The sequence below is a fragment of the Enoplosus armatus genome, chromosome 16, assembly GCF_043641665.1.
Source record: "Enoplosus armatus isolate fEnoArm2 chromosome 16, fEnoArm2.hap1, whole genome shotgun sequence".
NCBI lineage: Eukaryota > Metazoa > Chordata > Actinopteri > Centrarchiformes > Enoplosidae > Enoplosus > Enoplosus armatus.
This window is the reverse complement of record NC_092195.1, coordinates 7,910,772-7,928,751: the sequence shown is the minus strand read 5'-3', so window position 1 is coordinate 7,928,751 and position 17,980 is coordinate 7,910,772. Positions and strand designations below refer to the sequence as shown.

The following is a 17,980-nucleotide window of genomic DNA, read 5'->3' as shown; positions in this document are numbered from 1 at the left end:
TGAGATACAAACACTGATAAAAGTCTTTTCTTCCTGCGTGTTCTACTTCCAGCATCACACCTCTGCATGTCAGCAGTAATAAACACCCATTTTCTCCCAGTCAGTCCTAACATTCCTTTAAACTCCAAACACTGCCATTAGTTTTGTCGGTTCTAAGTTTCAGGACACACCCAGCTCTAACTCTCCCTTTCAAAGACATTTTTCCCCCTATTTTATGTTTTCCCTTCTCTCTGTTGCCATAGAAATAAGCCTAGGCAGGAAGTGAAAGCCTCATGCCCATGCAAAAGAGGAAATTTGCTTTGTTGGGTAAACAAATCCAAGGCATGAAGGTGGTTCAGAGAGCTACAAGGACAATAGGACAAAAGGACAGCTTTCTCTGAAGACGGCATGTGAAGAGCATGGCTTAATCAGAGAAAGACGGACATTAAGTAGAAACACGATTCACCCACTCACTAATTCCGTCTGGCTGCAATCACACAACTTTTCTCACTTACTCATGGTTACAGCAAACAGTCAGCACTTGTGGGAAAAGCCATCTTTTGCAACCAGAATGTCTGAAGCAAAGCACCAAACAATCTGTCACTTGACCAGACGGATTATTGAGACATACTGCCTCTCCACACCTACCGGCTTTTATTTATGAGCAAACTGTTTCCTACAATCCACAACAGGTAATAGTATTGAAGGAATTCATAGTAGAGGCGAAACAATTTGTTTATTAACCAATTAGTTGATTGACAGAAAAATTATTTTGATAATTGATTAATCGTTTCAGTCATTTTTCAAGCAATGATACCAAATTTCCCTTAGTTCCAGCTAACAATTAGCAGCTTTTCTTTATCTCTAATAACAATAAACTCAATATCTTTAGGTTTTGGAGAGTTGCTCAGACCAAAAGAGCAATTTAATGACATCACTTGGGCTTTAGGGCATTTTTCACTTTTTAACGATGAATCAATAAAATGATCGGCACATTACTCAATAATGAAAATAATTGTTAGTTGCAGGCCTATTTCTAGGGCTGGAAGATTGTTACATGATGGAGTACGACTTTATCTGGTCCCTGAGGCCGCCTAATTAGTTATTTATAGGCTATGTAGTACACATTAAGTGTTGAGGTCAGAGATTTAGATAAAAATGGCTTTGTTGTTTTTGGTGGTTGTGACTTCAGTTTAGAAATCAAGCAGCATATAGTTAGCTTTGACTACAAGGCAGAATTAATGTAGAAGCTAACAAGCTTGTAGCCTAAGTGATGTGAAAATAAATGTCACCTTTACTGAAACCAAACATCAGAGTGAGAGTAAAAAAACAGAAACACTCAATGATGCATTAACACACAGCAGCACATGTATTGACGTGCCTTTACGTCATTTTAACAGCTGGAGCTCACCTGACACTCCATTGTCTGACGCTGAACACTCACCTTGATTGTATTTTCCTGTCTTTGACATGTTTTGCCTACGTCACTCCATGGTCCGTTCAAAAAACGTTTCCGCCCAGCCCCTGTTTCCCGCCCCTCTCTTGTGTCCTCGGTTGCGATTGGCTCAGTAGGGCGTCGGTCACTCCTGCCTACCAAGCAAGCCCCTCCTCCTCCACGAAGCTCGGGCATTGAAGCGAGGAGCAGTAGCCCAAAGCCAGGTACTGTATCTCTCTACTGTTAGGATAGGATGGTGTAGCTGTCGCCACAGAACCGTAAGCATTTCCTTTCATTAATACTCACAACTCGTGGGAAATTATGTCTGTGTTTGTGCTGTTGTTTTCTAGCTTCCGTTTGAATGAAGCGGCAGAGTTGACAGCGCTCCTGTCGTGCTTGTAGCTGACCGTTTTCTGCGCTGAAGTGAAATATCGCTTTCGATAGAATTATTAATGGTCTTCCTCGTGACATTTGGTGCCGAGTCGGTGCGTGAAAGCCTGCATCTAGCTAGTTTGATGTGATCGAGGCTGTGTGAGGGCAGGGTTTACGACCACATGGGATATATTGGACATTTTGTCTGCGCTGACAAGTTTGAATTGCTGTGTTGGCTGTTGGCAACGGGAACTGAGCAGGGCTGCGAGTGTAAACGGGACACCTGTGGTTTCTCCCCGCGGAGTTTGTCCCCAGTAATGAATTTAATTTAGCCAATCCGCATAGGTTTCTGCTGACATAATCCTCACCATAAGCAGACTGTTATTCTTTTATTTATTCAGTGTGTTTATATTAAATAGTGAGGATGTAGTCTCGTCTGATTTGATGGGAGACATTCATTCAAAGTTGCTGTCTGTTAAGTTACAGTATGGCAGGGTTTTGTATTTAAGATATTGTAAGACTGTATTACTAAAAATAATGGTTGGTTGCATCCCTACACACCATTTAATTCATGAAACTGATCATCAGCCGTTCAGCGCTTTCTCTCCAGGCTTTTGTGGCGCTTGAGCGACTTTGTGTTCATTATACTGTAAATCAATACTTGGCCTTGTCACCTCTTAGACCAGACAGGATCATTTTATGCATGAGTGGTGATGGAATCACTATCACTGTGCCATTCACAGATTGCCTGCGGACACGCATTGCCAGCCCTGCACTCAAGCTGGTGTAAACAAAACTGCAGTTGTTAACATATCTAAACTGAGTGAGGCTAAGGTCAGAATATATATGCAACTATTTTGATAATCGACTGATAATTGTGGAAGTACTTTTAAGCAAAAATACCAAAAATCCTCCTTAGTTCCAGCTTCCTCAATGTCAGGATTTGCTGCTATTCACTGTTGTACATCATTTTAAACTAAAAAAGCCAGAGATATGCTTGTGGACTGTTGGAGATGACACAGATTGCTCTGGGCATTTCTGGGACATTTTATAGACAAAATGATCAATTAATCGAGAAAATAATGGATCATTAGTCAATAATCATCAGTTGCAGCCCCAGGCAGAATAGTAGGACTAAGAGGCTGCAACAACCTGGGTTCAAATCCATGTGTTGGCATGTAATCTGCCTTGTTGGAGTGCCCTTGAACAAGACACTGAGACCGAATCCCTACCGACTTCAGCTGGCGCTGTTCCAGGCTGGTCGCCCTGAACTCTCATGATCTCAAGCCCAACAGAGGATTGCGCCACAGGAATCAATGAAGTCCATCAGTCAGCTGATTACAGCTCACCCAAAATGTTTATCCCCGCTGCAACATTTCTGGACGTAAAAATCCAGCGTGGCTGATGTGACTCACTGAGTTATCTCTGTGTCACTCTCTCCTTTACACAACACCCACTTAAAAGCTGGTAAATACAGAGCACTCCTGCCTTGACTAATACACCAAGTGGCCACTCTGAGAATAGCCCGCCTGTGATCTCTTGTGGTTTTATAAGGTTATGGGATGGTGTGCCCTACTTCCAGCCAAGCCGGCTGGCCGGCACCGACACTCATGTGAAATCATGTTTCTGCGGTTTACAGCACAGGTTCTATAAATAGCCCCATGTTTTATGCACTAAGATTTCCCATATAGAACAAACAAACTGAACATATTCTTGCCTTGGCTTGGTTTTTTTTGTATCCATAGCAACCTCTGATTGAGCAGTAACACAAAGAGTCCCTTGTCTCAGTGAGAAAGAGACAGAAAGACATCTTTTGTGATGTGGCTTTTCAAAAATACATCGGTCAAGAATCTATGGGCATGCTGGTCCTCACGCTTGTTCTCTTACTGTCTCTGTTTGAGTGCACATGAAAATGACTGACTGCTGAATGGCATATTGGGGCTGCTTTTTACCTCTTTGATCGCTTGCTGATGCCCACATTAGTTTTCCTCTGCCTGCATACAGAAAACACAGGCGCTGTATTACTTTCAGATGAAAAATATTGTTACAAACACTCAGACATCATGTCAGAGGTTAAAGCTAAGTGCTACTGCCACCAACCAATCCAAAACCATATGCTGCCACACATCCGTTTCTCTAGTTTGCTATGAAATTTGGGTGTTGATGTATCAAGTAGCCAGATGTGAGTCTATTTTAAAGCATCTTATGCTCTCGTTTTGATAATCAGCGGATCATGCACAGCTTTAACTCTATAATTCTGTGAAGAAGCTTTACCGGAAGATTCTGATGCTTCACTGGAGGTAGAGTCACAGATGGGCCATCTGCGAGGACCTTTTTGCCATCTCAGTCAGCCAGTAATGGGCAGTATATACAACTATGTGGACTGTTGGGTTTATGGCAGTCCTGCTGTTGCAAGAATGTGTATAGGCAGAAAGCAGATGGACTGGCTGCTAAGTCAATGTCTGTGTGTTTGTCATGCCAGGACTGGAAACTCCAGCCTGACAATTCCTCAGGCTTCAGCCTCGTTGTCTTGAGATCCTGTCATGGAAACTGGTGAACAACAGACGAGGCTTTCCTTAATGAAAGCCGCAGGGCTTTCTGTAAATGCACAATATGTGGAGCCTGTAGCCATGCTCAACTCTAAAAGGATGTGGCCTTAATGACCTGTTGAATTATTGTTGTTTGAGTTCTAGCTGAATGATGCCCTTTAAAAGCAGCATTCCTGAAAATTTGATTTGAAAAAGTGATTTCCTGCCTGCGCACAAAGTCTGACATGTGAAAGCTTTGAGAGAACATCAGGGGTTAGTGTGGTGGCCATTTTAGGAGGCTAAGCACTTCTCACATCTCTGCTTTTGTCTCCTGACATTAAGCAGGTCGGTGCTCACTCTAGAAACTGGTTTGAAGTCCTTAAAACATGACGTTTAGGGGAAATACCAGTTCTTATTGTAAGGTAATTGTTGGTACTTTTTCCTTCAGTGCAGTGAAAGAGAAAATGCTAGAGGGAAAGAAAATTAGATTCGTTTACTATGCATGAGTGTATATACTTATACAAAATGTCACCTTTTGGTCTCCCATGCAGACACACTACATCTGCTTTATCTCTTCCTCCCTCCCATCAGCTGATCTCTTGAATGCTGACACATGTTAAAATAGAAAGAAAAACACACAAAGTAGTCACCTCCTTCACCTTTATACCTCTTATTCCCTTCATCTGGGCCTTGTGACTCTGTGGCATTGGCCCTTGCGGCGACAGTGACCCCTTTCCATCTTAAGAGATCATTTACAAGGTGTTGTGCCATTAATGATTGACTGCCATTACGTAAGACTGAAGGTCTGACTTCTAGTCTTACAGTGCAGGAGGCTCAGTGGTGTACAATACTACAGTAATCACTCAGTCGAGGTAAGTAGGGCACTCTGTGGGATGTTTGGGGACTGACATCTCACAGCTTCATTTACAGATTTCACAGTTCGTCCAAGGCAGATAGTATTCTAGACTAATACACAGCTGTGGCTCAAGCTTTTAAGCGAGTAAAGTGAGGAAGTGTCACGAGGTAGTGACATCGTGACACTTCACTATGCAAAATCTGTGCAGAGATTCTGTGGCAATTTTTGAGGTTTTTGCTCAAAGGAAGTGTTTTGTTGCAAACTTTGCCGCTGAGTTGTGTGAAAGGGAAAAGGCTGAGGAATGGAAGGCAGGGCTGAGTGTGTTATGTAAAGTGGTGCTTGATGCTTCTGCCTTTACTCACCACCTATTGTGTTTACAATCGTGATTGTATCATGCGAAGAATTCAGTCAGAGCTGGAAATTTACCGTTGAGGCCCTGAGCTCCTACACTGCATGCCAATACATAATGTTTTATGGTTGCATGCACTTTTGTTGTTTAAAGTCTAAACCACATACAGATGTATTTACACAGATGTAAATAAATAAATTCTTGAACTTGATTTATATCCATAAAGCTTGCAGCTAAAGACGCCAGGCATGTCACAGCCTGAAAAGTGTGAACACAACAGCTTGATGAGCTAATTCGAGCTCCCCAACTTTATTATTTGAAGCCTACATGTTGTCTGTCCTTTTAGTCTGTGCTCCAGACCTGTGAAGTAAGTGAGACGTCCCCATGTTTCAGTCTGCTTTTAGCCGAGTGTTGACTGTAGCTAGTTGTGTGTTATGGTGTGTCGGGGGTATCGAAGCACGGAGCACATTCTTTCCTGTTGATGACTCATGTCCTGGGCATGGTGCTGACTGTAAGCGAGGCCTTGGGGAACTACAGAATACACAAGCACACACTCAAACCACCAGACTGTTTGCAGAGGATGTAGTTAGCAGCGCACTTAAAATCCAAGAGTTTCTCCAAATTTGCATGTGAGCGAGCGCACACAAAGCACACAGGCTTTCCCCTCACTGTGCTAATCCACCAGACATGTACAGTACACGTCCACGCAAACACACCCGAGTTTACTCTTTGACAGTATCAGCGTACAAAGGGAGTGGCATTAAAACTTGCATAGAGGTATAACATACACAGCCAGGTTGGGGCATGTCATTTGTGGCAAGGAGAGGAATGAATGTTACATCACAGTGGGAATGTGGTGTTCCCTGTTCACCTCATACAACCATAAACATGTATAGTACATCTCTGTAATTATTTAGAGACGCAAAACTCTTCAAATGTGTAAAGCAAAACAAACTCATTTTGTTAGTTTTTGTTGCAGTTTGTTTGGAATCATAGCAGAATTTTGACTATTTAACTAACCTCTAACAATTGACTACAAAAATAAGACAATTCTAGTTTAGCAGTGTCTCTCTGATAATGTAATGTTTGAAAGAAAATATCAAAATTTAAAGGAAGAAGAGGCTGGGGAAGCGGAGGAAGTTAAGAGCTGAAAGCAGCCAGTGGTGAAGCAGCGAGGATCCAGTTCTCAGTTTTGCAGTATGCAGATGGAGTGAGCACTAAATGTTTTGCACATATATATGATTTCAAGATATAAGGAACATGTGACTATAAAACACCTGTACCTGCCTAGATTACTGAACCTTCTGATTATGGGCTTATTTTTGTTATCCTTTTTAGTGGAATGTCTACGTGGTATGCCTCTGGAGTCATGACTTTTAATTTATTATCTTGTTTGTATAATGGTCTTCATATTATATGATATATATATATGATATATTTCCGTTTTCCCGCAGCTCACGTGCTTGTTTACAGGTGGACCATCATCATAAATGCTGACTTTGAAACATTTATTTGAGTTTATGTGTGTACTTGGCTCAAATTTATCACAACAATCCACACAAAGCCATCAGTCAGAACACATCTGAATTCACATGGTGCAAGTTGAACTCTGAACTGTGTGTGTGTGTGTGTCTGAGCTCATATTAAAGGCTTATTGGCCTCTTGTGTCTTTTCTTTCTGGATATTAGTGTCTAGCTTCCTTTAAAACAAAGCTACTTTGGACTTAGGGGATTTCATATCCTCAATTAGGCTGTTCACAGTTACAGACACACAGTGAGTAAGTGATTCCTCTCCTGTTTTTATCTGTCTGGTCCTGCGCACTGCTACTAAGCGCAACCTTTGTGCTGCTCTGACATCCGTTCGTTTCAACCTTTCTCCGCAGTGCTGACTGTTGTGGCGTGGCCTTCAAAGGTCAGAGTGATGCTCCTGGCCGCTCTGCTGTGATCTCTGTTGCTGCGGTTTCCACAGAAACAAGACAACGGTGGGCAGAAAGCAGTCAAGTCGCAAAAAGATGACGTCGACGTCGCCCACTCACAGTGACAGCAGCGGCTCCTCCAAGCATGACAGTAACCAGGTGTGTGTGTGTGTGTGTGTGTGTGTGTGCGCATGCGTGTGCGTACTTGTCTAGATCAAACAGTTAAAATTGATTCCATTAGTAAGGGTTGTTCTCCATGAGCAAACAGTGCTTTAGAAAATTACACTATTTAAACTAACCCTAACCCTGAAAAGTGCTGTAAGCACAATAACACTGTTGTTACAATAACCAGTATTGTAGTCAGAACAGTATTGCGCTTAAAAGGTACCTGTGATGACGACGATGTGTGTACTGTTTACATGTTAGACATGTTATACCTTCAAAGGAAAGAAATTCACTTGTCCGTCTAACTCATGCAGTATTGCTCCTGTGTGTCCCTCCAGGACAGCTGGGAGATTGTGGAGGGGCTCAGGGGGGTTCCTGCCAGCATGCAGGAGCCTGACAGACAGGAGGGCTTCCTGCTCAAGAGGAGGAAGTGGCCCATGAAGGGGTGGCATAAGGTGAGCACCTTGCCAGCCCTTTTAAAGCCCCAGACAGCAACAGCATTGTAACACTTCTTATTATAGAACACTGCTGCTGCCTTTTCTTGACCCAAAGACCTATTTTCACTCTGAACTCGATTGCTTTTGATACGAGGGCTGTCAGATAGCGAGCCACAGGGGTTTGCTCATATTTTCAGGTTGTAAAGGCTTTATTTGCATTTGTGATCATAATATTCTGCACTGTATTCATTCTAAAAGGCCTAATATCCATTTAGGTAAAGACATACTGCAGTTATGCATTTCAAGAGCAATAGTGTTAGTTGTAATTTCTTTCCTGATGATACCAGGATAGAACCAGCAAGGCTTTTAGACTTCCCTAAAAGTCTAACTAGAGTTCTGACCTGCTGTCTTTTAATACCTCAAGCTATTTCCACATTTCCTCCTCTTCACCATAATATCCTCTCTGTTTCCTTCTTTCCATTCTTTGTATTCCCAGCTGATTACACTGTAACCCTGACTCATCTTCCTCCCCCTCTTCTCCCTGTGAGTGTGCTCGTGCATACCTGGAAAGTTCTGCCTTGCAACATGATTAAATTGCCACTTTGATAGGCATTCAAGTACAGTCAAAGTGCTTTATCATTGTATTCTTTTTTTATTGTAAAGCTTAAGTGAGCAAGGTGTGCTCGTAAGCTGTTCCATACTGCTGATCACTTGTTTCACTGCTGCTGTTGTGTAATGTGAATGGCAGGGTCAAGGGAAAGCTGTGTTATTGTATGCATACCTTTTTTTATTGTGTGTTAAACTGTTGTGTGACCAAAGAGTGCAATGAACCTATTACTCAAGGGTGGCGAGAACTAAAAACAGAGTAATTCTTGTGAATTAATATTGATTGAGTCTGATTTCTTCCCACTTAGAGATACTTTGTGCTGGAGAAAGGCATCTTGAAGTATTCAAAGCGTGGACCTGATGTAGGTATTACCTCAAGGGCGCCATCTGTCTCTCATTGTTGCATGTAGACACACACAGACACATGCTAACAAAGTGTTTTTGCTCACAGCTGAAGAAGGGGAAGCTTCATGGCTGCATTGATGTTGGCCTCTCTGTCATGTCAATCAAGAAGAAAGCCATGTGCATCGACCTGGACACGGAGGATAACATCTATCACTTAAAGGTAATTCCTGACACATGCATTAACAATCTCAGTTTTGTTGAATTCAACATGAGTCAGATGCATCAACACCTACATGCTTTCTGTTTGGTACAAAGACACTCGCAGCAGCTTTCTCCAATTCCCTGCCCCTAACTTGACTTTATGCCACCCAGGTGAAGTCTCCCGAGCTGTTTGAGGAGTGGGTGTCGAAGCTGCGTCATCACCGCGTGTTTCGGCAGAATGAGATTGCCATGTATCCCCATGAGAGGCACCTCTTCCACCCCCGCGCCTCGTCCTCCCCCTCCCTCAATGACTCCCTTAGAAAAGTAAGTTGTTCCAGTGCTTGTTCATAGGAAACACTTTCCTTGGATCTTTGTTGTGCCCTTTAAATTTGACGCAGTGAGGTTGCATATGCCTCATCCTCCCTCATCTGTCGCTCTGTCTCTAAAACAGAGGGCTACCCTCACTAAGCAGGCGTCAGTCCACCAGGTCAAGTTCAGTTCTTGGCTCCATTCCTCGGAGGACATGGACAAGTGCTGTAAAGGTTGGTTGTTGTTTTGTCTATTTCTCTCTCTGCTTACTAATTGTCTCCTGGCGTCTTTGTCGCCCTGCCTTGTCACTGCACCTTTCATCTAATAATAATCTCTTCCACTCAGACTTGGAGGAATGTGAATCATACCTGCTTGAACTCAACCTGCTGCTGAAGAGCATGGAAGTCCTCCACCGCACATACTCAGCCCCAGCCATTAGTGCACTACAAGTAAGCACAGGAACACCGATTAAATTAGCCACGATGCAAAATGTATTGTATTAAAGCTACTTGCAGTAATATTCAATGAAAATGCCACAGGCGTCTACTTATGACATCCCCAAAAAAGAGAAGAGGCCAAGGAGATGGCGATCCAAAAACAACGGCAAAGAAACTAAAGCCACACTACAGGTACATGTGCAGCTTGTCTTTTTTCTGCTGATAATTATTTTAAAAATTAGTTTGCAATCGTTCAACAGTGGGAATGACAGGAAAACAATGGCTTAAAGCATGTTTCTCTGTTTTTGTCCTCCAGGTCCCAAGCTGTATCTCCTCCCAATCCCCTCGTCTACACGCCTCCAACCCCAATCTCTCCACCACTGAGTCAAACACCCAGGAGGCCTGTCCCGAATCCCCAGACTCGCCTACAGACGTGTCCCGTCTACAGGAGGACTTCTGCAGGCTGGCCAACAACAGTGAGTCCCTGCCTGAGTGTCTGCTTCAGGGGATGCATTTACTGTAGATAGAAAAAGATGTTTTTTTGCTTCTATATGGTAAGATAGTTTCCATGACAACTCTGTACCTGTTGTCTCCCTCTTTTTTTCTGTTTTGGCATTTGCTTCTCTCCAGTCCACGCCACACTGAAATCAGCTTTTAGTTCCTTGGTAACCGAAAGAGACAGAGTGAGGCACACCATCGACATGCAGGCCCCACAACCAGCGCAGGTCATGGGCTTGAAGACCACCTATGCCTCAGTGAGTATCTATGTGACTCAGAAACCATGGTTCTGCATGATTCCACCACCCTATCACCACAGGTCCACTTTCACTCAACTGACTTCTTCTTATCATCAGGAATGTCCAGGTGGCTCCCACTCCTTGGTCCACCAGGCATCCAATGAGAGCAAAGCATCGATCCCAGAGTCGATGTCAGAGTTTTTTGATGCTCAGGAGTACCTCCTCTCCTCTTCCTCCTCTGAGAATGAGGTGAGACGCTATCTGCTACCTTATCCGCATCCTCATCTCTTCGTGTAAAGTCAAATGCATTCGTCTGTTAATGGACTAATTGTTTTGTCTAATATAAATGTATATCACAGTTTCCCAGAGTAAAAGGTCACGTCTGCAAATTACTAGTTTTGTCCGAATGACAGTCCAAAACCCAAAGATATTTCATTAATTTTTGCTTTATAAATGACTAACAGTAACGTTAAAACAATACTGTTGATGGTAATCAATTGATTGACTATTTGTTTCAACACTATAGTAATCAGTCAACTCAAAGTCAAGTCTAATAAAGGGTTAGCTGTGCAGGAAAAGTAATCTGTCTTATTACTCCTAGAATTGGGTGTGGCCCCAACACAGCCAGTCTTAACAAAACTAATACCTGCAAGTCACAACAAACACAAATACACTGAGTGCATTTTTAATTTTCTGTTCTGATGACTGAAGACTTTTGGGTTGGTGTGTTTTTGTCCTTTTGATTCTGCTGTTCTGGTCGCTCGTTGACCTTTCACCATTGATTTTCTGTCTCCAGGTGTCTGACGATGACTCGTACATCAGTGATGTCAGTGACAGTGTCTCCATGGATACCTACAGCGAGGGAGGCAGCGAGAGACACAACTCTGGTACATGATACAGTAACAAGTTGTGCGTCTGTGTATATGTATGTGTGAGGACATATCAACTCCCTCAACAGAGAGAAAAGAGACCTTATTCTGTCAAACGAGAGGCAGGACTTGACTGTGACTAAGCCTCCGTGTGCTTTTGTGTGTTTTTCAGAATGTCAGCATCAAGTAAATGATAAATGTCTGCAATCTTAGAAATTACTTACTTGCTTTGAGAATGGGTTGAACATGAAAACGGCCAACTTCCAGACGTGTTTACAGTATTTGACAAAGCATCTGTGTATAGGCATCATTAATTCACTGCTGCAGATGGTGTTAGTTTTATATTTTCGCTGCATAAACCATACCAGGTAGCGCAAAACAGACAAATTGCAATCAGCTGGAATGATCAGAGCTTGTGCAGAGAAAGTTAAATGGAAATGTCAAGCTATTGGTTGTTTAATCCCCTCAGTATTTGTCCAAATCTAGATTTTTCAGACTATGTGTGAAATGGGTTTTTGAAGGCTTATGCCAGTATGATGAATATTTTTTAGATTGAAGCTGATTAAAAAGCCAACAACTTTGTTTATTTGTATATTGTATACTTAAATTGGACCATTTTCATTCCAAAAATATCCAAAAAACACACATTCAGTCAAACAGTTTCACAGTTTCTCCTAGAATTCCCTTATTTGCTGTCAGGAAAAGTCTCTCAAACAGCATTTAGACGATGATGGGACCACAATGCTCCACAAACAGGTCTGCTGCAGCTTGTTTAAACTGGGTGGAACAAGTTTCAATGCTTCACCTCTGAAACTACAACATATCCTCATTTCCATCAAATCAGCAACCACCTCTCTGACATATGCTCTGTCTCACTTGTCACTATTCTTTAAAATACCTTCCTGTCTCACCGCTCTTCTCTCCACATTACTCCCGTGTAGTTAGCAGCGTGGTGACCCTGGCTCGTCGGCGCTCCACGCTGCCCTCTCCCAGCCCCACCAGCAGCGTGAGTCTGTGGAACATCCTGAGGAACAACATCGGTAAGGACCTGTCCAAGGTGGCCATGCCAGTACAGCTCAATGAGCCAGTCAACACCCTGCAGAAGCTGTGTGAGGAGCTGGAGTACAGTGAGCTGCTGGACACCGCTAACCAGACCCATGACCCTTTCCAGCGCATGGTGAGAGGAAAGAAAATACACTTGATAATATTGCATATACAAACCTGCAAGAGCTAGATACACTTACACACATGCACAAAATAGTCTCACATGAACATAATACAAAAAAGACAATTGGAAGTTACATGCTAATAGTAAGTGAATTTATTTATTAATGTTTCTGATGTGCATATCTTAACTAACGTGCACAGAGATGAACAGATGAAAAGATGAGCATCAACGTAGCTGTAGCAAAGTATAGATAGGAAATGTGTTTTGAGCTCAGCACTTGGAAATGCTACTCTGATATTATATAAATATATAATAAAGCTGTTAGAAGCTTTATTATATATTTATTAATATTTCATTTTTGTATAGTCAAATAGACCCAGAGTAGTTACAAAGACACAAAAGTCTCGTGCCATCAGTCTCATACCTCTAATACTGCATCCAGTAATAATTATACTTACTTGTACACAAACACACATTTACCTGCAACTAAAAAAGGTGTCATGTATGAACACACACTGTGTTTACTATTGTGGGGACACACAGTCATGCTCACCACCTCATGTAGACAAACATGCCAAAGTACACACATGTAACAAATGGAGTTCACCCTCTCTTGATTTCCTTTGCAGGTGTATGTTGCTACATTTGCGATATCAGCATACGCATCCACTTACCATCGAGCAGGAAGTAAACCCTTTAACCCTGTCCTGGGAGAGACGTACGAGTGTGACCGGCCGGATAAAAGCTTCCGATTCATAGCTGAACAGGTAGAGGTCACATGGTTTACAGCACACACGTGATTCACTGCATGGGAATTCACAGGATAGGCTACTTTTCAGTTGACTTCTTTAAACCCCAAAAATATACAGCATTTTGAATGTAATATAAAGCGATCATGTTTGAGACTGACTGATTTTCTTGCAAATTATAGGTGTTGCACATTGCGTCTCTATGTAATTTAGTTATTAAGTTAAATGTGCTATATTTAGTACTTTTAAGCATGGATATGTATTTGTCAAATTAACTGTCGCACCTTGGTGAAGTTGTCTCATGTCAGAGGTATCAATGAAGACCTTGTGCACTGGAAGAACAGCGCCCTCTTCCTGCTCTATGCTTTAAAGCAATTCACTTTAAAGACTTGACACACAAAATCCAATCTAACAGCCAACAATGTAAAGCAGAGAAGTCGTGCACTGACCTGCCATTCTTCTCTGTGGTGGTCTTGTTAGTTTACAGTTATTATACTGATCTCTCAAAATAAATGTAGGTATTACCTACCCCACCTTTTGTCTTTGACTGATTCATGATACAACGTCCTGAGCTACAGTGTCTACTGTGGTAAAGCTTTTGATAAAGTGCCTTTATCTCATCTTGTATCTCTTCTCTCCATTTCCCAGGTGAGTCATCACCCACCTGTGTCAGCATGTCACTCTGATTCAAGGAACTTTTCCTTTTGGCAAGGTGAGCAGGAGAGAGCATGTTCCGAATAAATGTCCCATTTTCTCTCTTTGTCTGGGTTTGTTTGCAGATTGCGTCACTGCCGCCACACCTTTATTCCTGAGTGACTTTCTGTAGGTTATATTTTAGGTGAAAATGGTGTTGTGGAATATTGAGTAACTTCATTTGACCTCATGTGGCCTTGGTGATCACTCTGTAACTTTCCATTGCATAATTCAGTGCTTGACTTCTAGATATTATTACAAATCACTGTGCAGTTTATACAAATCTGACGGTCATTTGTAAACACAGCCATTGATAGTCAAACTAACTGTAGACTTGTTTGCATTTCTCTCTGTGCACATGAATAAAGAAGCTGGTTTATAAAATTACACTTGTTTACTGAAGAGACCAGATTTAAATTAAGATAATGTAGCAATTTTCATTTTGTGATCTTTTTTTTTTAGATGTCCGATGGAAAAATAAATTCTGGGGCAAATCCATGGAAATCGTTCCCATGGGAACCACCCATGTCACACTACCCGCGTGAGTCTTTACTTTTACTTATTGTGTGTGGGTGTGTGTTTGCATGTGCATGGGTGTTTACACTCTTATATGTTTAATGTCCACGTCCACGAGTGTCCACGTCATTGTGCACAGTATAAGCTATATACTAATACTATACCCCTATATACTAGGAGTGAAACAACATGCATTTTTCTGACATCTGAAATATAGCATGTGTGTGATTTCTCCAGGTTCGGGGACCACTACGAATGGAACAAAGTGACGTCCTGCATCCATAACATCCTGAGTGGCCAGCGCTGGATCGAACACTATGGAGAGATGGCTATTAAAAATACCAACAGTGACGCCTGCCAGTGTAAAGTCACATTTGTCAAGGTTAGGACAGGAACAGCTCTTCAGTTCCTGTGGGATGTGACTTGCAACTTCCCGAGGATTCTTGCATACTGCTATTGTAGTGATGAACTGTACCTAATTGCACATAACAAACTCTTGTTTCTTTCTTGTTAGTATTGTATAGGTTTGTAACATGAACCTCTGTCAGACTTTTGTAATCATCACAGTTGCCTGGCTTTTATCACCTGATTTAAGCTTTGTCATCCTCTGAACAGATTCTTAACATTTGTTCCTTTGTGAAAAGATTACTGCAGTTTTCTTCCATGCAGTGCCGCCTACTCAAATAAACATGCTCACTTCAGTGTGCTGTACGATCAACACTATCAAGGCAAACAGCACCATCTTCTGGACAAAGATAGGAACAGAATTAGGAACATGAACATGGAAAATAAGGCCGCATGAATCCAATCCTTTTAAACACTGTCATAGATCATACAGTATTTCTTGCATGCGTGTTAAAGGTGATACTTAGGATGTCTGTTCTCATTTTGTGTGATATATTTCTTCATCTAACTCATACAATTTACCTCTTTTTAAAATAATTTGAATAGGCAAGATCGTGGAGCTCGACAGTGAACGAGATAGAGGGCGTGGTAACAGACTCAAATGGCAAAACCGTACACTCCTTTTTTGGAAAATGGCATGAGTCCGTTTTTCAAGGAGACCCACCTTCTGCCACCTGTATCTGGAGAGCAAGTGAGTGATTGGTCCCTGGAAATGTCAGCGATTAAGTTTTTACTCCAGGGCACTTCAATCAAACGACAAAACTGAGCTTGACATGACATGACAGATGTTACTTTGTGTTTGCTGGTGTGTGTGTGTATAGACTCCATGCCAGTGGACCAAGAGCAGTACTATGGCTTCACCCAGTTTGCAGTGGAGTTAAATGAGCTGGACTCCACCCTGAGACCTCTGCTGCCCCCCACAGACACACGCTTCAGGCCGGACCAGAGGTTGGCACTCTTTGTCTGTCTGTACTGTTGAACTCTGTTATTCTGTCCACAGACATCCTCCACATCATAGTTTGCAGAAACTAATTATGCTTGTTACTGTTGAACCATATATTCTGGTCTAATGACACATACAGATGACCTTGTCATCTATATAGATTTGAAGCTGCCAAATCAGACCATTTGGCCCAAAACATTTTTTACAAACATGATTTTGTGGGCAAAGTCTGCTGAAGCCCGTGTGGTGTGAAGCAGTAAATAGTCTGAAGTCTGAAATATGAGCGTAACCACGGCAACGGACTATGGGAGTTTAAGTCCAGGGGAATGAAGTCTCTCTTGTAGAGATTTTATTTTAGTCAGATTTTGAACACCTTTGTTCAACTAATAAACTCTTACATGTGTTAGGTTGGATGAATAACACTCGTATCAAAGTTCCAAAAAGAGGCTGTTAATGTTTTTAGTAACACCAATGCTTTTCCCACTATTGCAAGTCAAAATGAAAAATTCCTATTAGCAGCTTCTGTAGCAAACTGATACAGCAGCTGTGTTATAATTTTATATACCGTGGTATGTTATTAGGTGGTGTGTTACCTCTGATGCCCAGTTTTGTCCTGCAGCAGTGTGCAGACTCCCTGTCAGAAACCAGAGCAGACGTTTAGGCTGAACTGGTCTTGTCAGGCAACACTGGCCAACAGTTCTCTGAGGATCACTCAAATACGACGAAGTATTGAAGTACTGAAGTACTGAAGTATTAAGTAGGAACATTTAGTAGCTATGTTGGGACAGGAACATAAAGTCAGCTGCATGTAACTACCAGAGCTAACGTGTACCCAGAGGAAGGTAAAGCCAAAGTTTCCCTGTCTGTGTGGGGAAACAGTGGGATGAATGGCAGTGGCACTCAAGTAGGACCATATTTCTCCTGTCTCACTCTCTTTGTCTTCTTTGTCCAGGCTGTTGGAGGAGGGGAACATAGAAGGAGCCGAGGAGCAGAAACAGAGGATAGAGCAGCTCCAGAGGGAGAGGAGGAAAGTGCTGCAGGACAACAACATGACACACCAGCCACGCTTTTTCAAGTATGCTGCTCTTTTTTTGTTTATGTGCCTACGTGCCTATGCATAAGCCTATGCGCTATCACTCCAGTTAATTTTCAAGATATATCAACCATAAAAACAGATTTCATTTGTGTTGTGTCGACAGGAAGTCTAACGATGACACGTGGGTGAGCAACAACACGTACTGGGAGCTGCGCAGAGACCCTGGCTTCAGTAAAATAGACTTCCCTGTGTTGTGGTGACCTCTGGATTTAACCAAACCTCTCCACAACAACTTATCATAGAGAGGGAAGAATGAAACTGTACTGAGACCAGCATCCAAGTGTCCTGACCTGGTTAACATGAATCACTCCATGTCATGGTAACCTAAACCTATATGGACTTCCTGCTTCCTCTTTGAGGACTGAGCAGAGCCTGTAGAACTCCTGTTGGTTTTGTTTCTGTTGTTTATTGCGTTTCTTCTGTCATTATCAAAACTTATCATTATCATATTATTATGTCCTGTTGCATCTCAGCATTTACCAAAGTGCCTTTTATTGCAGTGCCTCACTCAGTCAGCTGCTGTAGCAGTTATGCAAAAACACTTTTATTCAGAGACTCGTTTGGATGATATGTGGACTTCACTGGAGAGAGAAGGATCAGGGTTGGAAGTGAACTTGTTGAAAAAGGTCAAAACCTGCATCAACTGTATTCCTCCATCCAGTCAGCATCATGACCCAAGGACTTGTCATTACTTAAACCTGTGGCGGATCAGAGGTTAAAATTATAGAAGATGGACGTCAGCCTTTTTTGCTGCCTTGTTATAATCAGTCATGACTGTCATAGGACTGTGGATGTTTATCAATGAGGAAAACAGCAATAATACTCCATGTTCAAAGACGATAATAAACTGTACAATGGATGGACAAGTTA

The 17,980-nt window shown here is 42.2% G+C and overlaps 1 protein-coding gene across 1 annotated transcript; it reads left to right on the top strand.

Annotated features, from left to right (window-relative positions):
* The first annotated feature begins 1,633 nt into the window (after positions 1-1,633).
* On the top strand, positions 1,634-17,980 carry LOC139298700 (oxysterol-binding protein-related protein 3-like). Its single transcript, XM_070921418.1, has 22 exons — positions 1,634-1,692; positions 7,402-7,593; positions 7,938-8,054; positions 8,951-9,004; positions 9,094-9,207; positions 9,360-9,512; positions 9,640-9,730; positions 9,843-9,946; positions 10,037-10,126; positions 10,251-10,410; positions 10,565-10,689; positions 10,789-10,920; positions 11,468-11,558; positions 12,482-12,717; positions 13,338-13,475; positions 14,106-14,169; positions 14,613-14,691; positions 14,904-15,048; positions 15,618-15,762; positions 15,893-16,019; positions 16,967-17,089; positions 17,214-17,980. The coding sequence occupies exons 2-22, from the start codon at positions 7,531-7,533 to the stop codon at positions 17,308-17,310; spliced, it is 2,448 nt and encodes an 815-aa protein (XP_070777519.1). The 5' UTR covers positions 1,634-1,692; positions 7,402-7,530; the 3' UTR covers positions 17,311-17,980.